The sequence below is a fragment of the Spermophilus citellus genome (assembly GCF_964194105.1).
Source record: "Spermophilus citellus genome assembly, chromosome: 2".
NCBI classification, from domain to species: domain Eukaryota; kingdom Metazoa; phylum Chordata; class Mammalia; order Rodentia; family Sciuridae; genus Spermophilus; species Spermophilus citellus.
In genome coordinates, this window is record NC_138183.1 from 223,363,024 (window position 1) to 223,390,840 (window position 27,817).

The 27,817-nt window shown below is 40.5% G+C and overlaps 1 protein-coding gene across 1 annotated transcript in view; it reads right to left on the reverse strand.

Moving 5' to 3' along the window:
- Positions 1–25,440, reverse strand: part of LOC308641795 (uncharacterized protein) — a gene marked incomplete at its 5' end in the record, with an annotated part of 47,849 nt that extends 22,409 nt beyond the window's left edge. Inside the window, 2 exons of the mRNA XM_081280390.1 lie at positions 23,194–23,372; positions 25,338–25,440. Of these exons, the coding sequence (XP_081136516.1) occupies positions 23,194–23,372; positions 25,338–25,440 (282 nt within the window). The remainder of the gene's footprint in view (positions 1–23,193; positions 23,373–25,337) is intronic.
- Positions 25,441–27,817: the final 2,377 nt, after the last annotated feature.

The window sequence follows — 27,817 nt, forward strand, 5'->3', positions numbered from 1 at the left end:
AGTAAACCTTCAGACAACAACAGCCCTGGCTTTCTCTGACTCAATCTCATGTGAGACTCCAACCAACAACTGCCCAATTACTTGCTGCCCAAATCCTGGCCCACAGGAACTATGAAAAATAACATGTTTATTTTTAAGTCTATGTTTTGGGGTAATTTGTTTACACAGCAACCAATAAGTAACACAAAAGGTATTAAGATTTTCATTCATAGCTGGGCATGGTGGCACCTGCCAATAATCTCAGCTACTCACAGGCTGACGCAAGAGGATTGAAAATTCAAGGCCAGCCTCAGCAACTCAGTGAGACCCTCAGGAACTTAGTGGGACCCTGTCTCAAAAACAAATAAATAAGATTTTTAAAAACAGGCTTGGGGTGTAAGTCAGGGGTGGTAAAGTACCCCTGGGTTAAGTCCCCAGTACCACATACACAGACACAAAAACAAACAAACAAACAAAAAAAAGGAGTTTCATTCATTTGTTGAATGGGTATTTTTTCCAATGCCTGCTCTGTGCCAGGAGTTCTGACTGATCCTACCCTGGATTTGAAAAAGGAACATTGGGGAAGAGAAACAGAGCTTAGGGACAACAGATGACTTAAAACCTTTCTTCACGAGTTGGCTGGTCCTCTGTTTCACCTTGGACAAAGATCTGAAGTTTGCTTTCATCAGCAACTGAATCCGCTCCTGGAACGCCTGTATTAATAGCAAGTGACAGAAACTCAATCACTGATTTAAACAAAAAATGGACGATCAGCTCATGTAACCAAGTAGTACAGGTACTGTGGAGTGTTTTATATGTCTTCATTCACAGAATCACCAACTAACTTCACAAAGGAAGTACTAATATTATCCTCATTTTACAGAATGAGAAAATCAAAAGACAGAGAAGCAAAACAATGGTTGAACCCAGGTGCTCAAAGGACATCATCCGGAGCCTCTTTCTCCAACATTTGGCTCTAATCTCTCTACTGGTTTCACACTCAGCTAGGCTTTCCATCAGTGGTGGCCAGCAGGGCTCCCAGCTGCTCAAACTTACCAGCTCAATACTCCCCGCAGCAAAATCTATCTCCCTCTTTTCGGGTCCTGCAGCTGATGCCCATTGCCTCTGATCATCCCAACTTGCTCACTGGTCTGCTCTGCCCCAGTTGTGGACAGACTCCTGTCACATGTCCACCCAGGACTAAGGTGGTGGAGTAACCCCAGCCGAACTTCACGTACTGAGAGTAGAGGAGAGGTATTCCTGGTTTTACTACCAGAATAAAAAGCAGCAAGTGCTGCTGGCAGGCAAACGTTAACTGATGTTCACTAGAGCACCTTCTTGCTTTCCTGACTGGAGTGGAGGGTGCGTAGCGGGAAAAGGTAGTAAAAGAAACTAATGAAGTCAGTTTGAATTAGATAGAGGCTTGCATTCATCCCTTTAGTCTTTAAACACTTAATAATAAGATTTTTTCTTTTTTTTTGGCCAGGCCTTAGGGGTAAATGCAATGGAATGTTGGAACTGGGTTGTACTGGTTTGTGAGAGCCAACATTAAAATCCAAGAATTTTTCAAGATGGTGGTCAAGCATAGCCATTTAAAAAATTAAACAATTTAGTTCAAAACTAAATTATATTAAAAATAAAGGTAATGTATTTTAAATACTTATTACTAATTATTTTAACTAGGATGTAGTTTTATCTATATTGTTTAAAGCTACTGTCAATGTAGAAGATGGAAACACTAGATCATTGACATCATTTTGTTAGCCTGAAATTGGCCATGGTGGGAATATTTATACCTAAAAGAGCAAACTTTACAAATTGGGCCTCAGTCTATTTTTCACTGATCAGTATTTTAAAAGTGTTAATGATGTGGATACATCTGTAGCCATTACATTAGAAATTGCACAAAATATTAAACAAATATTCCTCTGATAATTTGTGAGTTTCTGATTCAACAAAGATGACTCACATTTTTGAGGAACAAGTGAAATTTCAGTGTTTCTCCTACATCTTATGTGTTAAAAGAAAATATCAACTGATACTCATGTTGGAACTACACTTGTTCATCAATTGCAACTAGAGGTTGGCAACAGACATTGGAGTTCGGCAAAAATGAACAAAAGCATTCTGTATGACTCAGCTGTCTATATGTAATTCACAATAGAGTACTGTATAATTATTATTTATAGAAAATGTGCTACACATTCACATACCAGTACAGTTTATAGTAAACTAATTTATGCATATGCATGCATAAATTTCCTGCTCCTCCTCCCCCAGAGCACTGGTTATTAAATATTTATCAGGGTAGTACTGGATAAAGAGTCTTATATCAGGCTAATAATTTAGTCTATTCTGTAGGCAATGGGGAGCTACCTAGGGCTTTTGAGCAGAGGCATGGCATAATTAGATTTGCACTTAAGAAAGTTAACTCTGGCAGTTGACATGGAGGATAGATTGTAAGAGGGGGGACAGGAAGCAGGGAGGTCTCTTAGAAAGTCTATTCAAGTTCAGATGCAATTAATAATATCCTTCATTTAAGAGCTAAATATTATGCTAAGAAATTTTACATGCTATTGCTTTTATTCTTGATGGCAACTTTGTTGAGGTAGATAACATCAGAGAGAGGCAATAAGTCTGGACAGAAAGACACAGATTGTAGAAAACAATAGAATGAATAGGCACTGCTGGCTGTAGCATAGTTATGAATTCCTTTGGCTGCCTGGCAACGGGCCCCTCAGTGAATGGCACCACCAGGACCTTTTGAAGCATCACCTCTCCCCTTGTGTGGACCAGCATCACCCAAGTTGAAGGCAACAGCCTTTTTCTCCTTGTGTAAAAAAAAAAAAAAAATTCAAAGATGGAAAAAAGATGATATCTTAGTTAGCTTTTTCACTGCTGTGATCAAAAGACCCAACAAGAACAATTTTAGAGGAGGAAAAGTGTATTGGGGGCTCACTGTATTAGAGGTCTCAGTCCATAGACAGCTGGCTTCCTTGCTCTGTGCCCAAGTGAGGCAGACCACCAGGGCAGAAGGACGTGACAGAGGAAAACAGCTCAGGATATGACATTCAGGAAGCAGAGAGAGCAGAGAGCACTCTAGTCAAGGACAAAATATAGGCCCCAAAGTCACCCCCTGCCCTATGACATATCTCCTCCCACCACACCCTACCTGCCTGCAGTTACCACCCAGGTAATCCATTCAGATGGCTTAATGCACTGATGAGGTTAAGGCTCTTACAACCAATCATTTCACCTCTGAATGTTCTTGTATTGTCTCACACGTGAGCTTTGGGGGGACACCTTATATCTAAACCATAATGGGTGGGAAAATGGATGGAGGACAATTATTCCAGAGGTGGTGCTTAACACAGCTGGCTAAAGAGCTCTGCCTGTTCCCAGAACATCACTGGTTTTTGTCTAATCTCTAAATCGAGTCTCCAACCTCAAGTAACTTCCCTTTTCACTCAAGTTTTCCAGAATTGACCTCCATTGTTTTAAATCAAAAACCTCCCACCAATGCAGTACCTGATTCAAAGGTGGTACAGGGAAGGGCACAGGACTGGGTGATGTTTAAGGGAGCTCCTTAAAGTTTAAGACAGCAGTAAATAGTCCTCATTGGGGAATGTTACGAATGCAAATGACTACAATTGTTCTATGGATCTCTTTCCTTCTGGAGAGCAATCTCTATTTTAACACTGATGTATGGTGGGTTTCCTGAGCTCACATAAAAGGGAACCTCAGCTCCTTTATTTCCATCAATTTCCCCACCAGCTGCACCAAGGTGCATATTAATGATGGCTTGGCAGACCCCTGCCCGTGAGGCTTAGGAACATGAAAGGCACACCTATGTGTGTGTGATCTGTGCTATCAAAGGCCAGGGGAACATCAGTGAGAGGGAAAATTGACACAGCAATAGGATCCACCCTTTATCAAAAAGAAGGTCCTGACAAATCCTCATTAGAGAGGTCTCTGTGCTTTGGCCTGATTGAAACATTTCCGTCTGTCAGGATCCGGAATCAAAGGTCAAAGTGTCCTTGCAATTAGGTCTTCTAGTTTGCTTTCTGTGGAGGGGACAAAGCAAGGCCTTAAAATCAGCCAGGGCCAGACTGTGAGCTAACAGGAGTGCTTAATCAGCTGCCCTAGGTCCCAGGCAGGAAAATTCTGACTGTTGCCAAGAAGGTATTAATGACGGATACCAGAAAAGGCAGTGACCTCATATCTCTCAACTTCTCTGTCAAACCCCTAGTTGGCAACAGATCAAGAAGGCAGGTTGCCACACTGATCACATCTGGCTGCATCTGTAACAAAGATCAAAGTGACAGACTGTAAGTATGAAGAGCCCCATTTGCCAGTTTCCATCTCAGCTGCCCAGCGCCTGGCACCGGAGGTGCTCAGTAAGCACTGGTGGGTAAGGGGTGAGCAGTGGAAGGAGGAGGAATCTGCTGCTACTCCCAGAGCCTGGACAGGAGGTCTTCCTCACCACTGTACCTTCTGCGACGCCTGCCTCCCAACTTCCAACATCCTGAGTAACATTCAGGTTCTTGTGCAGGCAGATGGAGGCCTGGGACTCTTCTGATAATGCTTCCTATTCTTTATCCAGGGGAGCACTTGAAAGATAAGCACAAATAGAGTTCTGGCTGAGAGAAGCCCCCTGCCTTAGCCATCCCAGCTTTGCTGGTTACAGTAGCTCCCTCAGGCTTTAGTCTCTTCATTTGTTGAAAATTTAGGGATGTGTTGGACAGCATCGTGTCTATCGCTGACTCCCTTTATGACAAAATGTATCCCAAATAGTGCTGTATGCCTTCCTCTCTGGACAACTGCCTTTCATGTTGTTACCATTATAACCTTCCCCTAATGGGATCAAAGTGCAGAAAGCAAGAGCTTGATACCAGACATAACAGGGCAAAAGAACCCACCTCACCAGACCCAAGTCACGGTCCAGCACTACCATCCCAGCCCCCACGGCTGGGGGATACAGTCTCTCTTGGGGTAGGCCATTTCCTGGATCAAAACCCCACATTTCTTCACAGAGCCAACCATTCAAAGCTGCCCTTTGTGCCCTTTCCAAATTTAATTTGTTTCAAATCTTGTAGGAGCCACAGAATTATCGGAGGATTGGAGTCAAGTGAAAACAGGTGTACCGGTCTTTTATCCCCCACCTTCTTCAAAGCAGCCTGATTAGGCGGCAGATTAATTGGACTGGCCAATAAGGAGGGAGGAGCCCAAAGCTTGTCTGGGCACCATTTGCCAAAATGCTGATTCAGATTCTTGTAGGTCTCAGTACAGGACTCCTGACCCAATTGACCTTCTCTTGCCCTCTCTAAGTGCCCATGCAGTGACAGGATTGGTATGGAATCATCTACCCAGGGCCCAGACCCTTCTGTGCCCCTTTGCAGACCATTCTGGACTTGAAAGCCAAGACATCTTACCTTCCAAGATAAACCCTAGCTCTGTTCTTGGCTACCTCAGCATTTGCTTTGGCAGTTCAACACAGGCTGATCTTCCTGATGTGTCAATATTTATGGGACTATTCATGGAAAACATTCACAAAGTTTAAAATGAAATAGAAAAGTCTTATTCAAATAGAAAAAAAATTGGAGTTCAGCAAAAAGTCAAACCAAAGGGGGAAAATATTTTAATCGTGCAGTTCATGGGAGGGGAACTATTAGCCCTCAGGAGCTCTATGAAGACCTTTGCCCCAGCTCCTCTGGGGAGGACTGCAGGGCTCAGACCTGGGATGTAGCCTCTTCTCTATCTATAGAAGCTTCTTTGGTTTCCTCATGCCTTTAAATACCATCTTGATGACAACAGCTCTTAAGCTTAACTCTCTACCCATACCATTCCTCAACTTCAGACTGTGTCAATTATTGATTTGATATCTCTTTTTGGCATCCAAACTATTCAAAGCCGTTCCACCTCAACTATTGGTCCTCCCTCAGTCTTCCCTAGGACAGCACCATGCTTTCCAGTACTTCAGGCCCCAAACCTGGTAGACATCCTTGCCTCCTCTCTAGTCTACAGCTCGCATCCAATCTGTCAGGCAATCTCATCTGCTCTCCCTTCAAAGTATTTCTCAAGTTCAAGCTCTTCTTACCATCTACATCATTACCACTCTGGTACAAGTCACTTATAATTTCCTCCCTGAAAATTACAGTCATCTAGGTGATTACCTTATTCCCACCCACCTAGGCTGCAGAGAGAAATGAAAATGATTCTTTTAAGATACAGCTACGTTATATCACCATCAGTCCAACACTGTCCGATGGCTTTCCATCTCACTGACAGTAAAAGCCAGAGTCTTCACAGTGACCCCAAAGACCCTCCAACATCACTTCCCTGTCAAACTTCTTACCACTAAACCTCTGACCTCTTCCCTTTGGTCAACTTCAATCCAGTTGAGGTGCATTGACCTCCTTCTTGGTCCTCAAGGTCCCCAACCCTGCTCCCACCAGAAGATCAGGTACTGCTGTCTCGTTTGCTCCTTCCATTTCTTTAGTTTTCAAGTATCACATCCAACTACTTTACATAAAATAGTAGTCAACTACTCTACATAAAATAGTAGTCATCGCACATCCCCTTCTTCTACCTCATAGCCCTTATTATATTGTTTTTCCTGCTTTATATTTTTATGTGACAATTGTCTTCACCTGATATATTATACACACATTTGTTTATATTATATAATCTCCAAATAGAGAAGAAGCTCCAGAAATGAAAAAGAAGAAGAAGGAGAAGGAGAAGGAGAAGGAGAAGGAGAAGGAGAAGGAGAAGGAGAAGGAGAAGGAGGAGAAGGAGAAGGAGAAGGAGAAGGAGAAGGAGAAGGAGAAGGAGAAGGAGAAGGAGAAGGAGAAGGAGAAGGAGAAGGAGAAGGAGAAGGAGAAGGAGAAGGAGAAGGAGAAGGAGAAGGAGAAGGAGAAGGAGAAGGAGAAGAAGAAGAAGAAGAAGAAGAAGAAGAAGAAGTTGTTGAAGTTTGTTCACTGCTATGCCTCAGAACCTAGACTGAATCTGGTCCATAGTGGACCATATGAATACATAGATATTTAGAAAATCAATACCTAGAATTCTTCAAGTTTTTGGCATCCCTGATTTTCCTTTGCATGATCACTGGCTTTGAGGGTGGATCATGACACTCAGTCTTGACCAATTAGATCATTTCATATTTCTCCACATATACTCACATGCACAGGGATTGGGTCAGGGATGATCATGTGACTCAATTAGAACCAATGAGAGACAGTGGAATTTCCTCAGACTTCTTAAAGACTTCTGAGAAAACTTTCTCATTGAATTTTAAGCTAATAAGAAGTGAAAGGCCTGGACCTGCTTTAGCCATTTGAACACTGTCAGCAGAGTCTAGGAAGCCTTTGAGACAAATTAGGGAGAGTAGTCACCAATCCTTAAGCACAGTATGATTCCATGGACCATGATCTATTCATCCAACATAAAGAGATCTGAACTTCAGGGAGTAAATACAGGAAAAATAAATAAATGAGCCCTCTTCCCTGCCCCAGTCCTCCTGCTGAGCTTTCCCATTTCCACCATTTAGAAAGTTGAAGATGCTCCAGTATAGAACAGGGATGGTAAATAGGTTGCGTGGCCTATTCAAGTCTAATTGGTATGTGGCCATTTCCTGGAGCTTAATGTTGAGAAAGATTTAGAGGCCGTGAAAATCTCAGTGGGAAAATGTGCTGTGATTGCCTGATAATGTATTATGAGCACAAGACCGGGGAGCAGTATATGTTGGTGTAGAAATTCTCTTTCTTTGGAGAAAAACATGAAAATTGAGCTAATTTCAGGGATCTGATACTTATTAAATATGTGTATGATGAGGAGATATGGGGAAAAAAAGTGAGATGAAATCAAGGGAACACTCAGTGATGGTTTCTGGCAGGTGGAACATAAATGGAAGCCTGGAAGTTCAGACAGCCCACGAATTGCTTTATCTTAAGCCGAGGGGGCTGTGTCAAGCGGAGTCAAGACATAAGTCTGGAGATGTTCCACCACAGACATTGTGATTGATGAGGGCCTTGCACACTAGACTGAAGAGGGTGGACTGAGTACAGGCAGCAATAGGGAGGTTCTGTAGGGTCTTGAGCAGGTGAGGGTTGTAGCAAGATCGATTTGAAGCAGATTATCCTGTCAGTTGAATCCAGGATGAATTGAAGCCATGGGAATTGGTGTTGGGGAGGCTGGTTAGCATCTTACTGCAGTTGAGTTCAGGAACTACACTCTGGAAAACGTCTTAAGCAAATCTGTCATGAGATCGACCACAGATTCTTTGCTGTGTCCAGACCCTGTGTCATGGACATATTTAGAGAAGTTTTAGAATCTCCAGGAGACTTTCAGAGTAAACAACCCAAGCAATTGTGGAAGGTCTTTGGATTCAGCTTACTTGTCTGTGGCCAGGGACAGAGGGAAGGGAATTATGAATCAGCTGTTCAATGTTTGGTCAAGGAAGAAGTTTGTGCCTTTTGTTATTGGGGCACCACAGAGTTGACTTAGTAGGTCTCCTGATGTTTCTGCTGAATCATATGAAAGGAAGATTTGCTAAGACAAAAATGGAACTCACATGTCAGATGTATACCAAGGTCTGTCATAGCAAGGACAAGTGGTACAGATAGATGAAATGTCCACAGGGACCAGGCTAGTAAAACACAACCAAGTAAAACATGGTGGAGACTGCCTACCAGGGGGCCATGTTCCAGATATTTAGAAAATCAATACCTAGCATCCTTCAAGTTTTCTGGCATTTCTGACTTTCCTTTGCATGATCACTGGCTTTGAGGGTGAATCATGAGACTCAGTGTTGACCAATTATATCATTTCATATTTCTCCACATACACTCACGTGCACAGGGATTGGGTCAGTTTTCTGTGGTGGTTTCCATCCCCAAAGTAGGCTAAATCATTTGTAAAAGAAAGTCCTAGATCTAGAGTTCCCTATACAATTTCTTAATTCTTAAATATTCATAGCTATTTTAACTTTTTCTTTTTTTTCTCCACTGCTGATTTCTCTATTCAGATCCTCAACTCAGAAACTAGAGATGTGGGTTTAGTCTCCATTACTGGGATAACCCCTGCTGTAGTTTGAATCTGGAACATACCCCAAAGGCCCAGGTGCTAAAAAGTCTTGGTCCTCATCTTGATGCTATTGAAAGGTGATGGAAACTTGAAGAGGTGGGGCCGAGTGGAAGGAAGTTGGGACACTGAGGGTATGCCCTTGAAGCCCTCAGCCCCTATACTGCCTGGCCACCATGAGGTGATCAGACCTCCTTTGCCACATGGTTCTTCCATGATGTGGTATGCCACCACCGCTCCCGAGCCACAGAGCCAAAATCCATGAACTTAAAGCTCTGAAACCAAGAGCCAAAATAGATATTTTCTTCTTTAATGTTCATTATCTCAGGTATTTTTTTTCCAGAGTAATGAAAAGCTGACTAACATAATCCTTGGCTCAAGGAAGCAAAAGATGAGCAGGTAATCTGGATAAAACCTAGGCCTGCCCACATTTTCCCTCTGTAACCAGGGGCAAGGGACCAACAGCATCCAGTTTCCATTGCATTATCTGTCAAATGGAAGTAATAAAAATGGCTATATAGGGGCCGGGGTTGTGGCTCAGTGGTGGAGCACTTGCCTGGCACGTGTGAGACACTAGGTTCAATTCTCAGCACCATATTAAGTAAATAGATAGATAGGTAGATAGATAGATAGATAAAGGTATTTTGTCCATCTACAGCTAAATAATATAAAAAGTGGCTATTAGTAATTAAACTTGTCAGAAGTGCCAGGCATTGTTCTCATGACTTTACACGTATTATATCATTTGATTCTTATGATGATTCCATGAGGTAGTTGCCTTTATTTCCCCCACTTTTCAGAGGAGGAAACTGATCCAGAAAGTCTAAGTGATACTTCACAGGACCATAAAAGATGTGAAGCAGTTTTGATGGCTGCAAAGCACATTCTAGGCATCTGTTATTATGGTTTTTATTAGTAAGTATGATGGAGAGAAAAGGCTTTTTCTTTTCTTTTTCTTAATCACAACTACTGGAAGCTGTTTCTGGCCCTGGAGGAGCAGGAAGCTTCCTTTGTTGAAATGACTTTTTATTTAGGAAAATTCTTAGGAAGTTCTTTTAGAGTCTCAATGCTTTTGAAGGGTGACCTGAGTCACACTTTTGCAAAGAGCAATGCCAATCTGTTCCGCAAAATAGTGAGAATGTTTCAATGAGTGAAGGGAATGAGGGAAAGGGTGAGGAAGGTATTGAAGGGAAACTGCTCAAGACCCCTGGCAAGACACCGGAAGACCAGAGGAGTAGAGGGTCAGAGAGCTTGTGCTCAGCAGGACTGGGAGAGGAAATTGGGCTATACACAGCCATTTCTATTACTGCGGAGACTTGAGTCAAACCTTTGTTCTTGCAAAGGCTGTGTTTCTCCGCATCGGTGTACAGCTGGTAGAGTAGCAGCTAACACAGAGCTTTCCTCTGTCCCTGTCCTCTCCAACTACTTTCTACTGCTTAATGCAGTCAACAACCTATAAGGAGATTCTGTTAACCCATTTTTTTTTAAAGAGAGAGTGAGAGAGGAGAGAGAGGAGAGAGAGAATTTTTAATATTTTTTTTTTTTTAGTTCTCGGCGGACACAACATTTTTGTTGGTATGTGGTGCTGAGGATCGAACCTGGGCCGCACGCATGCCAGGCGAGCGCGCTACCGCTTGAGCCACATCCCCAGCCCCTGTTAACCCATTTTTACAGATAAGGAAACTGAGGCAGTGTGAACGAGTAAATTGTCCAAACTTAGTTATCAATGACTCAAGACTGTGTTTTTCACCTCTGCATTACCCTGGAAGGAAAGTAAATGGCTAGAGAGAACACAGTAAGAACACGAGAGTTCAAAAGGAAGTATAGTTAGAACAAAAGTGACTCAAAGAAATGCAAATGAGCTATGACTTCCTTGTGAGAATCCCTGGGGGGAATAAGAAGACAGTTGCTTGCTACTGTTTTCCTCTGACCTGTAAACCTGTGGGGACTTGAACCATTGCAATGTAAACGTTAAAACAAGGTGACCAGCTTCAGCTGATCTCTGGGTGAAGCTCTATTTTTAAGAATCAAATAGAATATGCCAGTGACTAAAGTCATCATTCTAAGTCAGTTAGGATCCTAACCTTGTCTGTGAACACAGCCTTGCACTGATGGATGATTAGTATATCCAGAGAGTGTGAGTACTACTGTTCAGTGCTTCTCCAGTGAAGGTAATAGCACCACAGAAGCCTCCTAAACATCAGAGTGATCATAACTGGGGATTTTTCTGCGTAGGAAAGGGAAGAGATCATTTTGTTACGTGGAGGACTATCAATCGCTTTCAAAGACACAGCTAATACCTAGATCTAAAAGGAGAAAATGGTCAAGAGCATTTATTAGGGAGACTTTTGTCTGATTGTGGGCAGAAAAAAGACAAAACTGTTGCTTGTTTTGAACATTGTAAATTTGTCTAGCGCTTACTACTTATGCTTTTTAAGGAGAAAAAGCTCCACATGATGGTCACTTTTTTCCCTTATTGATTGGCCAAGTACGAGCGTTGCAATTACTTTTAACTTACAACAATGGAAAAATCTTTGAATGAAACGCTATCCATCAAAGGTTAAAAAGTTAAGGCTTGTCACAGAGGAAAATGAGACAGGCATGATCAAAGTGTAAGGCATTTAACCCTTAGAGAGATCAGACTGTCCCAGGATCTGTGCCGTCTCTAACATTTATCTTCTCCCTCTTTTTTTTTCTTTGCTAGTAATCCACCAAGCAAGTGCCCAAAGCTTATATTTCACTGATAATCCATTATCTACATTGGCAGTGTAGAAACAGCCTCCGTCTTTCTCTAATTCTCTGCTTTTATTTCCCAGAATGGAAACTGGAGAGGAAAAAAAAAAAAAAAAAAGGTTTACCAGTGAACTATGACTTCCTTGCGATACACGCATGCAGTACATCAAGGGTTACTTCCTAAATCCCATTTTCTTTTATAGGGAGTGCATTGCTCTTTGCACTTAACATGCTCTTTGCATCTGTACTCTTCTTGTCTTGGAAATTACACATGTGAAGCAACTACGAGTAGCGCTGAGCTGGGGGATTGGCATGTGTAGTGAGTATTTACAAAGAGAATCAAAGCATGTGACCTGAGAAAGATGAGCTTCTTTTAGGTGGGATTGTGTTGGACTGATTGTGCTGAGCGAAAGTAGAGCCAAAAGGGAGGGAAGAGTCTCAAAGTGAGAAAAAGGCACTTATGGAAGCTCAGAATTAAACAAAGAAGCCTTTTTGAGTATTAAGAAATAAAAACAATGGATTCAGAGCCATGGAATGGTGCCCAGGACCCCAAATGCTCATTTGCTTTTAAGGTTGTTTGGGCTTTAATTAGTGAAGCCTTTCCCAAAAGGATTAAAAATCTTGAACTTTGAGAAAGAACAATTTTGCAAGGGCAAATGGGAAGAAGGCTGAGTGGATACAGATGGCAGGCAGAACTCACTGCTTGTTTAGCCAAGGATTAGAACTCTAAGCTCTGAGGTGGGGCTGGTAGTTTTAATTACAAGGAAAGTTCAGACCACTTTATTCTGCTTCGGGGCATGAGATAAAACATCTTGAAGAAACGTACAGAAGTGGTGTCCCTCTGTCTTTCTGCATTTATCAAGCATCAATAGCTTCCATTTTCCCTCACTCTCAAAGTTCCCAAGCCTATTGAATTCCTTCTAGTTCCTCCAAAGCCCACATGATTTTATGTGTCTAAATTATCTACATAGAATATTCTTAGCTGCTTCTATCTGGCACACTCCCATGCATCCTTCAAAACCACATTTGCTCATGAAGGCCTCTCTGAATGTTGCAAGCAATCGATCACGCACCCCTTGACTGTCACCACTCAATCTACCTGCCCTTGCAGTCGCACCTACATCATTGTGTGGTAACTATTTGGTAACATACGAATATATGCAAAAGCATGTTGTGGCACATATGCACATTTTAAATAATAGCAAGAATTTTTAAGATACCTGTGTACAAACCAAACAGCTTGAGAAAGATCATAGTGCCAATGTTTTAAAACTCCCTGCTTGACTCATCCATCTGTCTGTCTACTTGCCCTGAAGAGGCAACTAAAGGAACTTGGTATTTATCATAACCTTGTTTTTTTCTTTCGGATTTTACCACATGTATTTGTGCCCCTAAACAATGTATTACTTAATGTTCCCTGTTTTGAACTTAATATGAGTTTTTATTTTTTTATTTATTTATTTATTTATTTTTTTTTTTTTTTAGAGAGAGAATTTTTAATATTTATTTTTTAGTTCTTGGCGGACACAACATCTTTGTTGGTATGTGGTGCTGAGGATCGAACCCGGGCCGCACGCATGCTAGGCGAGCGCGCTACCGCTTGAGCCACATCCCCAGCCCTTAATATGAGTTTTTAAACATGCATCATTATTAATGAATCTGACCTGACTTTCCTATGTACATATATGAATATACCAGTGAATCTCACCATCGTGTACATCCACAAAACACTAATCTAAAAAAAAAAAAAAAAAAGAAAGAAACTGAAAATAAATAGGAGAAAGAGTAGGGGGAAGGGAACAGCAGGAGGAAGGAGGGAAGGGAAAAGGGACGTACTGGGAACTGAATTACAAATTACATTCCATGCTTTTATAATTATATCAGAATGAATCCTAATGTTATGTATAACTAAAAGGAACCATAAAAAGGGGAGGAAAGATTCATTCTTTGCCTCCATGAGCAGAAATTTGTTCTGGCAGTACTGAAGACTTCCTGTAGACAGCAAAGATAAACATAAAGTCTATAAATAAATGGTTTTTATGTTACATTAAGATTTCATCTAAGGCAGATTGTTAGAAAATAATACCTAAAATGACTTTCATTTTTAAAAAATGGCTGAAAAACACCAAGTGTGGATCATACATTTTCATTGCTCTGTAGTATCTTGCTAGATGACCATACCATAATTATCTGTTTTAATGTTGATGGATATATGTTTTTTTTTCAAATTACTTTTTTATTAAAACAACATTGTGCCTACAACTTGATAACTTAGATGAAATATGAGTATTATTTAAAAAACACCATCAGCTAAAACTCACACAAGAAATGGGTCATCTGAGTTGGCCTACGTCTTCTGAAGAAATCAAATCCATTTTAACTGATCAAAACCTTTCCAAAACAGAAAGCATCAGGCCAAGATGGGTTCACTGGTGAATTGTACAAATACTGAAAAAGAAATGATACCAATTCTCTCCATTTTTTTCCAGACGGTAACAGCAGAGGGAGTACTTCCTAACTCAACCACTAAAGCCAACATAGAGACATTACAAGAAAACTATAGACTAGTCTCACTCATAAAATACAGATGCAAAATTCCTCAAAAAATATTAGCCAATAAAATCCAATCAAATATGAAATGAATTATACTCCACAACCAAGTAAGATTTATCACAGGCATGCTAGGAGGATTTAGCATTCAAAATTCCATTAATATAATCTGTCTTATCAATAGACTAAACAACAAAAAAATCACATAATCATACCAATAAATGCAAAAAAAATCATATGAAGAAACCCGGCAACCTATCATGCTAAAAACTCTCAAAGAGCCAAAAATGGAGGGGAATGGCCTCAACTACAAAAATCCACAGCTCACATTATACTTAATGACAAGAAACTCAAACTTTCCTGCCAAGATCAGGAACAAAACAAAGATATCCCCTTCCTCTACTGCTTTTTAACAATGTACTGAAAGATCTAGCTGATGCAAGATAGGAAACATAAATAAAAGGTGTACAGACAGGGAAAGAAGAAACGAAACTGCCTTTGTTCACAGATGATGTTTCTACGTAGAAAATCTGAATTGAAAAAGTGCTCATCTTCTGCTCAATTTTGCCATGAACCTTAAAAAGTCCTAAAAAAAAATGATGCCTGTTAAAAAAATATTGCATGGATGTTCTTGGACACATCTGTTGGCATATGTGTATATATTGGTATATGCCTATGTGCATATATATGCATCAATTAATCTAGGAACTCTCTAGAAAATGAGTTGACTGGTTGCATGGCACATACATATCCATATTTACTAGGTAATCTCAAGTTATTCACCAAAATAGTTGTCTTGATTTACATTTCACCAATAGCAAGTGAATCCCATTACTCTGTTTTTTGTCAGCTTTTTTGCTGCTAAGACTAAAACACTAGCTAGCAAAATTGTAGAGGAGGCAAAGTTTATTTGGGGGCTCATCGTTTCAGAGGTCTCATCCCAAGGACAGCAGCCTCCATTTTTCAGGACTCCAGGTGAGGCAGAACATCTTGGCAGAAGAGTGTAGGGGAGGGAAGCAGCTCACATGATGATCAGAAAACAGGGAGAGAGAGCGCTCGCTCCACTCTCCAGAAACAAAATATATGCCCCTAATGAACCACTTCCTCCCATACCCCACCTGCCTCCAGTTACCACTCAGTTAATCCCATCAGGGATGAATTCACTGATTAGGTTAAGGCTATGACTCAATTTCTCTTCCAAACCTTCTGGCATTTTCTCACATGTGAGCATCTTTCTTTTTGCCTCATATCCAAACCATAACACTCTCCGTCCTCACCAGTGCTTTTGCCATTCTTGTGGCTGTCAAAGGACATTTTATTGGAGATTTAATTTGCATTTAGTTGGTTTCTGATAAGGTAGAGCCTCTTCTTGTATATGCCACTTGTATGTTTATGCCAATAGAAAGTTCCTTAACTGTAAAATATTTCTTTCTTTCACCATTTTTGGTTTTGTTTGTTTGTTTTATTGGTTAGTAAGTATTCTTCATATTCTAAAAACTTATTCTTGGTGTTATTCATATATGCATAACTGTCATTACCAGTGTGCATTTTTTTTTACTTTATGGTGCCTTTTGTTGAATGGAATTTCTTGAGTTTAATGTAGCTAAATGTAGCAGTATTTCTTTAGTCTTATTAATACCTGCTCCTATTTTTAACATTCTCTTTCCTCTACTTTCTTTAGGTTTATTCTGCTCTCATTCAAAGCTTTCACTCTTCTTTCTTTTTTCATAAAGAAATGCATAAGACATTCCCTCAGAACACTGTTTTAGTTTTTCTGTTATATTTTTAAATGTCCATTGCAATTTCTTCTTTAACCCATGAGGGCTTTTTTTTCTCTCCAGAATATAAGGTTATTTTAATCATCTATTTGCTATTGATATCCAACATATTGTGATATAGTTAGAAATATGGTCTGAATGATACTCTTTGAAATTTGTTAAGTCCTCCTTTATGACCTAAAGTACAATCTGGGTTCCATGTGTGCTTGGGCAAAATATGTATCTGTAGTTGTTGGTGTTCTATGAATGTCTACTAGATGAAGTTTCTTTATTATATTTCATAAATCTTCCATATTCTTATTCCTTGATAGTGTGAGCTATGAATTACTGAGAAAAATGTGTTGAAATCCCCCACTCTGATTTGTCCATTTTTCTTTGCAGTTTTGTTGATATTTTCTGCATACATTTTAGTAGGTTATTAAGTGCATACCACTTAGAATCACGTTATGTTTTATATCTCACTGAAGCTTTTTTGCCTTGAAGTCTATTCTGTCTAATGTTAATATAATTATACCATCTTTCTTTTTGCCTGTATTTGCCTGGAGTGTGTGAGTCAGAGTCTGTTTAGGAAAACAGAATCCCCTTTAAATATCTAAATAGAGAAAATTTAACTCAGAGAAGGAGTTATGCAGATGATAGAAGATCTAAGGAATCCAGCAGAGATGGTGAGGCAAGTTAAAGATTAGAAACACGGAAGAAAAGTTGCTACCATGAATAGGGTGGAGAAGCAGAGGGAAGAGGCAATGATAGCGGAGCCCAAGAAATCATGGCCGCCCACATAAGCTGGGACAATAGCAAGAAAGAGGGGCTGCAGCTATGCAGGCTGTATCCCCAGCGCTAGAGACTGCTTGAAGAGAAGAGTAGGGAAGAGTCTTTTACTGTCAGTCAAACTCAGCTTCCCGTGGACCAAAGGCAGACAGCAATCAGCTGTCCTGGGGAAGGCAGCTATTGGGTATTGGCATCACTTTGATTTCATCAATGGGAACCCCTGCACACTGGCTTTTGTGTCTTTTTGACAGGTCTTCAGCATTTTTTGAGCACTTTTTCACTTTGTGACAAAAAAAAAAAAAAAAATCCCAGGCTCATCTTGTTCTTTCCCTGCAGTCTCTCAGGAAATGCTGTTGCTCTGCTCAGGTGGCCTTATGACAGCCACTATCCCCAGGACAGCCCTCCTTCATCATTTGGGCTCTGGTACCACCTGTTCCTCCAAAGCAGGAGAATGAGGACGTAAGTCTGAGGGAGACAGGGGGCCCAAGATCTTGGCAAACTTTCTGTATTCTAATGTTCTAAGTCAAGGTCCTATAAACTGCATGTAGATGGATCCTGTCTTTAGGCCCCGTCTTTATATTTTAATTATATTCCTGTTCTTTTTGCGTTGATTTTTATCCCCTACCTTCACATTCTACCAATGTAGGACTTTATCCCTTTTTTTTTGTTTGTTTTGTCCCTTTCTTGCCTTCTGTTGGACTGATTTAGATTCTTCCTCTTATTCCACTTTTTGTTTTTCCTTTCTTCTAATTTGGCTGTTCCAAATTGTATCCTTTTAGAGATTGCTCTCAAATTTCTAGTGTGTATTTTAGTTTTAACAAGATTTAAAAATAAAGTTCCTCCTTTTCCATTCTTTTTCCATTTCCCTTCCTTTATACCTTCTTCTCTCCTCCATTTCCCCCCTGTTCCCTCTCCTTTTTATCCTTTCTTTATTTTCTCATCCATCCCCTTCCTTTCCCAAGTAATTTTGTTTTAAAGACAGTATGTGGGCCCCTCAAGGGTGGAAGTGGCAGAGCACAGATGGGGTGAAGAAGGCATCCATATGGGGTGAGCAGAGGTAGCCCACAGAGCCTGGAAGGGGGTGTTGAATCTGCAGTGGGAAGGAGGGAGTCCATGTGGGAAGCTTGCCTGGAACGAGATTCTAGAGCCTGTTCAGAATGAGGGGGGCAACCTCACGGAAGGGAAGTGTGGCAATGGGTATCAGAGTTGGAGTGGGTGGGTTAGGTGTTTTCTATGTAGGTGCTATGGTTAGGATGTGAGGTGTCCCCCAAAACTTCACATGTGAGATGATGCAGGATGGTTCAGGGGAGAAATGATTGGGTTGTGAGAGTTTTAACCCAATCAGTGAATTGATACCCTGATAGGGACTAACTGAGTGGTAACTGCAGTGGTAGAGTGTGGCTGGAGGAGGTGGGAATTGGGGTGGGTGTGATTTTGGGTATATATTTGTATCTGGAGAGTGGAGTCTTTCTCTCTCTGCTTTTTGATCACCATGATATGAGATGCTTCTTTCCCCCACCATGATGTTCAGCCTCACCTCAAGCCCTGAGGAACAGAGCTGTCCTTCTATGGACTATGACCTCTGAAACCATGAGCCCTCAAATAAACTCTTCCTCTTCTATAATTGTGCTGGTTGGGTCCTTTAATCACAGCAGCGAAAAATCTGACTAAAACAGTAGGTCAAAGAGGTACCCATGGTGGAGGTGGTGAGGGTGGCTGGGGATGAGGACAGACTCTGGTTCAGGGTATAGAAGCTCAAGAGAGGGAGGGGGGGTAGTGCCGTTATGAGGAAGCAGCAGGTGGGGAGTTGATGTCCAGGCAGCTCAGGGCAGCTTCTGGACAGGATGAGGATGATGCTTCTTAGGGGTTGGAGCCAGAGCAGGGTGAAGGAGGCCTTCCTGTGAGGGATGCGAAGAAAGAACAAGATGAGCCTGGGACATCTTTTTCATGCCATTAAGTAAGGAAGAATTCCAGGAATGATGGGGACATTTCAAAACAACAAAGAAACCAAGCTGACAGGGCTCTCACTGATAAAACTGAAGATACTTTGAGCTTCCAAATAATGAAAATAATGGATGATAACCCATTTAGTGAAATAAAAAAGCATGAGTTCAAATGACACACATACTTACACAGAAAATTTGATGAGGAAGAGGGCATTTATGTAGTTTCATTATACTTTCCATCAAATACATATTTTAACAAAGGAACAAAAAAAAAGCCTAACTTTTCCACAATGCATGAAAAAGCCTGGAAGATATAACTTTGAAAAAAAAAATGATCAGATTTAGCATCTTTAGAAATGGACCACCACCCGACGGGAGCCAATGAGACACCGCATCACATCTGTGCTATTTCTGCTAAAGACGCATTAAGTTGTAAGGACACATCACTCTACGAAATAACTGGCCTGTAATTTTCAAGTGTCAAAGTTATGAAAGTCTGGGGGGAGGGTGGATGTTGTAGTAGCATAAAAAGACAAGAACCAAATGCGATATGATTCCAAACAGAATCCTTTTTCCATTAAGGATAGCAGTGGGACAGCTGGCAGCATGTGGTGAGGCATGAGGATTCGATGCAGGAATGCACCCACGCTAGTTTACTGTTCGCCTTTGGAAGATCACACGTGCAAGTATTTGGGAGCGATAGGACGTTAGGTCCACAACTTGCTTTCCAATAGTTCCGGGGAACAAATTTACTCATGGTACCATTGCCACTTTTCGGTAAATTTCAAAATAAAAATTTTTCAAGAGATAATTAATACTTTTACTTTTCTTTGGGTTACTTGAAAGAGCTTAGAACACAGATTTGATTCCTTTTTGACTTAAGTGCTGTTTTCTGGGATTTTCATCAGACCTTTGTTCCTTTTAACCCAACAGATCAAACATCATTATTACTTTATACACCAAGGTTTCCTTCGATTTCTTTGTATTTGTGTATTTTCTTTGCTAACAATTACTTTTGACATCATGGACCTTCCTTGTGGGATAATTTTTACTGTCTCCAAAGAAAGCGCTTCAGAAGTCTCTCTTAGTGAGAGAGCATCATCTATTGGTAGCACAGGCTGTCTTTATTTACCTGAAAATGTTTGTACATAACTCTCACTTTTTTAGTGTATAGTTTGGAAGATCACAAGATTCTAGAATGATCATGATTTTCTTTCAGTACTTTAGTACTGCTTTCTAAGAAGTATGTTATCACTCTGAAGATCCTGTCTTTATAGGTCATTTGTCTATTCTTTCTCAATAGATTCAAGATTTCCCCTTTGTTTATGGTATTCTTCAGTTTCAATGCAAAATCTACTGGGCTTTCTAAATATAATAATTGGTTTCTTTCACCAGTTCTAGGAAAATGATAGCCATTACCTTACTAAATATTGACTCGCTCCCATTTTCTATTAGGATTCAGGAACTCAAAAGATATTTATTGAATATGAGCAATCTATTGTCCATGTTTTCGATGTTTATATTTCATCTCTTTGCATTCCTCTAAAGTTTCATTATTCTCTTTATTTTACAAACATAATAAATAATATTATTTTGTATTCCATATCAGATTTCTCCCATATCTATAGTCTTTACAGGTCAGATTCTACAGTTTACTGTTTCTACTGATTTTCAATCATGGTGCTTCATTTGCTTATGTATTTGCTCATTTTTTTATTATTTATATTCCTTAATTCTCTGAGGCACGTGTTTAAAGTCTAATCCTGTAAATAGTGTTTCTAATTTTTCAGCCAGACATCTTGGGATACAGTTACCTGAGACCACTTTAAACACTACATTTTTACTTTGCAGTTTTTCAGGCCCAAATCTGGTAAAGTGTGGAATTATGCTTGTAATTCTTAGGAGACACATTTCTCTCACTTCTTCCCAAAGCCAAGAGTCAGAAATGCACATACTCCTACAATATCTCTTCACGGAGTCAGTTTCATTTTCACAATTTGCATGCAGGAGATGTTATCCCACAGGGTTTCTATTGGCTTTATATAAGAGGTCAGAAGTCCTTCAATCCCTTCTTCTTCTGGTCCCTTCCTATTTTCCAAACTATGGAAGATTTTCATGTAGGATGTTATTTTGAAAAGTCAAAGGATGCCAGTAATGACCAAGATTGAATTTTTTCACCATTCTAAAGTGGGTAGGATCTGGGAATCAGGCTTGATGTGATTTAAGGCAAACAAACACTGCCCTAGGCAATAATCAAAGAAAAATAAGACATGTTTTCCCACTTTCAACATGAAATGCTTTCTTTTATTTTGATCTCCCATAGCATGGAGAATCAAAAGAACCTAAAGAAAAGAGCAACAAAAAATAAACAAAGAAGACAAGACAGCTACTATAAGAAGACAGGTCATGACGAGATACCTTCCCCAAAGAGCCAGGGGCAGCTACTATTTAAAAAAAAATTTAAATATATATATATATATATATATATATATATATATGCACACACACATATATACATATATATATATACACACACATATATATAAACAACCCCCCCACATATATATATATAACACTCCCCTGCACTTCTCCCACAGTCCAAGTGTTATGATAGTTTATTATGCAAAGAAGACTTAAGCAAAACTAGGTTACAAGCTCTTTTATAGTAAGAATAATAACTGATTCTTCTGACAAGCCTACAGCAGGACTTCTGGGTGTGGGAGACCAGAATATGCCACCCCCAAATATAAAGTATTACTGGGATTGAAGGCAAATAAGAAGCAGATGCCTGAAAGCTCTCCACCCTCTCTCTAGTGGCCTAAATGCAGGACATAGATTTACAAAGATGAAATGTTTACACTGGAGACCTCAGATACTTATTGTCTGAAAATGGCACCAGAGAAAGCCACAGTAACAGATTTTACTCCCTAGTTTTTAATCTGCCAGTTATTTGCGTTCCCACAAGTTGCCACTGTAAAGACTCAAGGTCTTTTTCCTTGGTCTTGTCACTTCTCTGAAAGGTACTGTTCTTTGTTGGAGATGCTCTGTAAGTTGGAATTCAAAGACACCTCTTTGGCTACTGCTTGTTCCCTGGGTGTCACCCACGTATGTGTAAAACATATATGTTAATTAATTCCTTTTGTTGTTCTCTTTTAAATATGTCTTTTGTTAAAGGGGTCTGTTTAAACTAAGAAACTAAGATTTGATGAGAATATTTTTGTTCTCCTATGGGAGTATGCAAAAAAGGAAGCAAAAATTACAGAATACTTGATGGACTGATAAAGCATATCATACAACCTTTAATGGGGCAGGCAATATTACACAGAGAAAATGTAAATCACTCTGTCAGCTGTTCTGAGACCAGTTACTTACCAGAAATGCGACTTTAGATGAGCCCTTTCCAAACTGAACTTTTAATCTACAAAGTGGAAAAAGTAACAATAGCTTTGTTTTGAAGAGCTCCTGAGCTAATTTGGGTGAAATGATTATTACAGAAAGGATCGTGGAAATCTAGAAATCTTTTAAGGAAGGAGCTTTGGAGACGTGGGCCCTGACCAGGATGGACAGTGGGAAGGAAACTTCTCACACTTCTGCCTTCGCTTCCTGAATCCAGGAAATTTTTGAAAAAAGATTCTAAATACAGTTTGGTTTTCAATTTCCTTCCTGATTTATGAGGTTTGCAACTGGTGGTTGTATTCTCAGACTCTGGATTCAGTGCCTGGTTTGAGTTATAGAATCATAAGTGTACCCAGCTTATTATCTATGCTAAAAAAAGACTAAATCTCAGATTTTTATTTTATTTTTTTTAATCTGAAAAGGAAACAGGACAGTGCCTACTTCATGGAGTAGTTGAAAGGATTGAACAAAACAACCCATGTAAGTGTCTAACATATAACTATTCAATGGGTCTTAGGTTTTAACTCTTATTTTTATTAACATTATCATTTTCCCTAATGGCTCCACTGAAGCCTGACTCTCTGGAGTATTGCTAACTTGCTTCATCTGCCTTCCCCATCCACCCTTTGCCCTGGGTAGAAGAACATATTCCTGATTAAAGGTTACATTCTGTGAGGACTGACTGTGAAGGCCAGTCCACAATAGAGGGAGAGACAATGCATTCTTGTTCAGAGCAGCCACCAACAGTGATGACAAAAGCCATCAATGGGCTGGGGTCAAAGATCAGCAGTCCCTCTGTCACTCCATTCTTCTTTTGGCTCTCAATGGAGTTCATAGGAACTCAATCTCAGGTCTGAAATCCAATCAAAGCTCGTCCACTCAGGCCTAAGCCAAGGACACCAAGTGAACAAATTCATAAAGCAAAACGAAGTCTTCTCTCAGCCTTCTGAAAGTCAGCTTACCATTCCTTCGGTGGTGGTGGTGGAAACACGGTGCAGCCACCCATCAGGTGGGAGGCATGACAGAAAATTCAAGCCCTGAGGGTGGGGATTAGCAGGAGAGCTTGATGGAGACCCTGGATCCCCCTGCAAAGCACCAGAATGAGCACCAGCAATGCATCTCCAGGTGGGCATCGATGAAGCTTAAAATGTTGAGCCAAATTAAAACTGGGAAATGTGAGCACAGAGGCTGCCTTTGACAAACCTCCTTTCTTGTCTCTGCCTCATGGAAAACAGGAACATCATCTCTGTTGGAAACCATTAGTGCGGTTGCGGGCCCTTCCTATACTCAGGGTGCATGCATGACATCTGTCCCCGGATGCGGCTGGAATCCACCCTTTATGGTGTAGTTTACCCCTTGATGCCATTGTCTGCCAGGAGATTGGCTGGATACTGAAAGTGTGCAAGCAATACTTTTCAATTACTGTACATGCATCCTGACACACTGTGTGGTCCTTCACCAATTTGCTGCACAATCTGTCTTGATAGTGCCCACAAAGCAGGCTTCTTGATAGTGCGGACAAGGTAATTTCTCTCTTTTGTTGCCTAGGAGTCCTTTTTTGTCGGCTCAACTCACTAAACCAGCTATGCAGGTCACCAGTACATGGGAGAGAAAAGCCTGAGTGGTCTCCATTAAAAGAGGGTGTGAATGAAACCAAGAAATGTGTTCAGGACCTGTAATGGGCCTCCGCTGGCAGAAACCCTCACCAAAAGGAAGAGGTGTCTCACGCAGGGCTGCGGTTGCACCAGCCAAGCAACCACTTTAGTACAAATGACTCTGCTAGGTACACCTGCCCCCACTCTTCCCTTTAATGGAATTCGTTAATTTGTCTTAAAGAATAATCATGTTCTGAGTGCTAACTATTGCTCAACACTTGGAATATAGAGCCTCATTTATAACACAACAATTGTATGAAGTGGAAATAATAATCTTGACTTTGCAGATGAGAACATTGGTGCTCAAACTTGAAGAACTTTGTTGGAAGCCAGAATTCAAGCCCAGGTCTATGCCTCCAAAATTCATACTTTCGACCACACCACCCTAAACCTCACTTTCTAGAAATGCAAAACCTGCCCTCTTCTCTCTGTCCCAGTCTGGAGTAGATCCTAAACAGCTGAGGCTGTCATAAAGATCCCCTGCAGGACAACAGCACAGAAAATTTGGTCCCTTTTTACAGTTCTTGGGATTTATAATGACATACAATGTTCTTATTAACTTTCTATAAACTTATATTGCTTCAAGATAAAGTTGTTTCTTCCTATTTTGACCCAGCTCTGATCTTGTCATTTTTCTGTTCAGAAACTTCCCACAGCCCCTGGTTTTCCCCAGGGGTCACAGCAACTCTTAAATGTCCAAAGTGGGCTACATGCTATCGTTCCAGGCAAGTCCCTTTCCCTGGTCTCCAGCCCTGGGGTTTGCACTGTGTTCTGTGGATCTCAGAAACAGCCAGGATTTTAGAGCAGACTGGGTCTGCTCTAATAATATTTTAGGTCTGCACAGAATCTCACTTCAAGAATGGTTCTGTGGTTTCATAAATATTGAAAAGTTCTTCCTTAACTTGACTGCATGCATGTCAGCTGGTTTGACGCTCCCGCCTACTCTGCACCTGGGCCTCAGCTCCTGCTTCACCTGACTTGCTCTCCTGCCAGCACCGTCTTTGGAGATCTTACCTGTCCTTCGAGGCCTGGTTGAAATTTGCTGCCTCCACGGAGCCTTGGTCAGTATCCTTAGTCAAAAATACTCTCTTTCTCCTTTATATTCTTCCACAACTCTGGCTTTCTCTACCTTTGTAGGATTTGTCACAGTAAACTTTATGTAATATGGCTATTTCTGCCCATCTCATCTCTACCACTTGACTCCAATGTCCTAGGGACAGGAGACAGAGGTAGTATATCTCCATTATGTCTGTGTGTCACCCGGCATCAAATACATGCCCCAATCATCATAGCCACTTGATTAATTGATCTTGATATGAACTGAATTAATAGTGATAATTTAGCATCATTTTAAGCAAAGGCCTTGCTAAGTTATTTGGCTGGTGAACACCATCTTTAATCCTTGGAAGCCAAACTCCACATGTCCACCCACACAGACTTTTCTTCCTCACCGAGATAAGGCAGCGCCTGTCGCTTTGTTTCTTCAGCCCAAAGCATCTTCATCCAGTGGTGCATGGTGTACTTGATTGCCTGTTTTGGTTTTGAGGTTATCATTGTTGATTGTTTGGTTTTTACAAATATTCTTTGGGGTGTTTCATTCAACTGAAGGTCTGTTGAGGGCCAGGCATAGTGTTACTGCTGGGATATAGACTTAAGTCACTAGTGGCTCTAGTTTTTTCTCCTGTTCCTGAATTCCTTCAGCACAAGAATAGTGGCACACATTTTTCTTAGATCCTCACTAGCACCTCTCATCTATACGAGCTTGAGATGTAAGTTCTGAATAACAGTGATTCTCTGAAAGCAACTGTGCTTTGTCTTTCTTTCTAGCCCTTATTCCTTTCTACCTCTTCATGAAGTTAGGAGTGTGTGCACACTTCAGTTTTCCCTGTGGACTGCACTTTCCAAAGTAGAATCTATGGATGCATAATACCTACTAATTAGCAATAAATGCCCATTGAATGGACACATAAATGAATAAATAAACTTGGGAAGGGACATTTGATCTTAGAAATAACAGAGAGAAAACTTGAGCTCACAAAGTTAAAGGGAAATGGATCATCATTCTTGGGCTTCTGAATCAAATACTTGAAGCTAGTATATGCATGGGGTACATTTACACTTATTGACAGCCACAATTTCAGAACCTGATGGACAGAACCCAAAGATATATGAGGAAACTTATCGAATATTCATTCCAACTGTCAAAGACTTCAAAGGACTTCTAAGAAAAGCCACTCAGATAAAAATAATGGTAATAATATTTAATGTTTATTGATCTCTTACATGGGTCAGCCACTATGCTAAGAGCTTATGCATGCTATTTCATTTAATGCTCCCCCAAACCCTGTAAGATAGATGCTATTTTTAACCTTCTTCACAAAATGTTAAGTAAATTACTCAAGATCTCAAGACAGGAAGTGGTGGAACTGGGATTCCAAGCCTGTTGGTATAATGCCAGAGCCTAAGCTCATGACCTCTACTACAAAGACTCTCATTTATAAAATTTTCTTGCCAGAAGCACCAGTCTTGTTTGCAAGGTTGCCCTTTGTGACAAAAAAATATGAAAAACTTTGTCGTACAATGTACACTGTTTCCTGTGCATTCATCTATAGGTATCTAATTAAAGAAAAATGAGAAGAAATATTGATATATTATGGTGCATTTGGGGATACCCCTAGTTAGGGGAAAGGTCTAAATATTTCCTGTAGAGTTTTGTTCCCATATCTACTGTTGATTGATGAACGTTAATTTATTCGAATACATTTGATTTGTCTTGCATAGCCAAGAGTTATTTCTGGATGGCAGTTATTGAATACTATTTGCCCCTGGTAGTGATATGAAACACAAAGGCAGGAATATGGTCACAATAGAGGTTGGAATATGTGAAAATACAGAAGGGGAATAACTTTGAATTGTATGATATTTAGAGGGGTCCTTGCAAATGCTTTAAGGCTTTTAGGTTAGAGAACGATGCATTCCTTTTTCTTCCCTGGAATTTAATTTTTGTTTATGTAGCAATATTTTTTTCAAATACCAGGCAACAGCTATGCATTCCCCTGGGGATATGATGGTGAGCAAGACAGCTATATTCTCTGTCCTCACAGAACTCACAGTTCAACAGGGAAACAAGTGTTGAAGAGGTAGTTATAATACTGTGTAAAATGGGTGATGAAGACAGAAACACGGGGTGCTATGGGAACACATGGGAGAGGCAGCTTACCCAGGCCTTGGAAGCCAAAAAAGACTTTATGAAAGATAGAGGATCTTAAGAGTCTAATTTTTTAGGAACTGAAATTTTATTAAATGAAAATGATAAATATCAGTTCATAATGCATATAGCTTAGAAAGTGATTTTATTAAGTTTGAAAGATGGCAGAAAATCTTTAGAAAATGTATTCTTGCCCAAAAGGATGGGTATTCCAACAGAGTAAGCTGAGAATAAACCACAGCTGAGAGATTGTGTTTAAAAAAAATTAGTCTAGTTAAAGGATGGTAAGACACACTATTCAGGACCATGGTGATAGGTGCAGGGACGACTGTCATAAAGTTTTGCAGTGGAGGAGAGAGATTGGGCTCCACTCCAACTACAAGGAAAAGTGGGAATTTATATCCAAGAACCAGGGTCAGGGTCAGGGTCAGTGGATGGAAAATTAGAGGAAACACCAGCGATAAGAGAGGGAGAGTGGCGAAACAGATCCAACAGGATTCTTGCTGAAGCAGACCAGGGCGATAAGACATCACCTGGGGGATGGCAGAGGATGAGGAACCCTATTAGATTACGGAAGCTGACCAAATTTGGAGAATGACTAAACTGACCTAGCAGGATTCTGGCTAAAACTGGACCATGCAGAGATAGACACAGAAGTCTAAAAGTAGAGATTTGGCTGAAAAAGAGCTCCCAGGAGCCTGAGCTGACTTCAGTCGAGCAGAG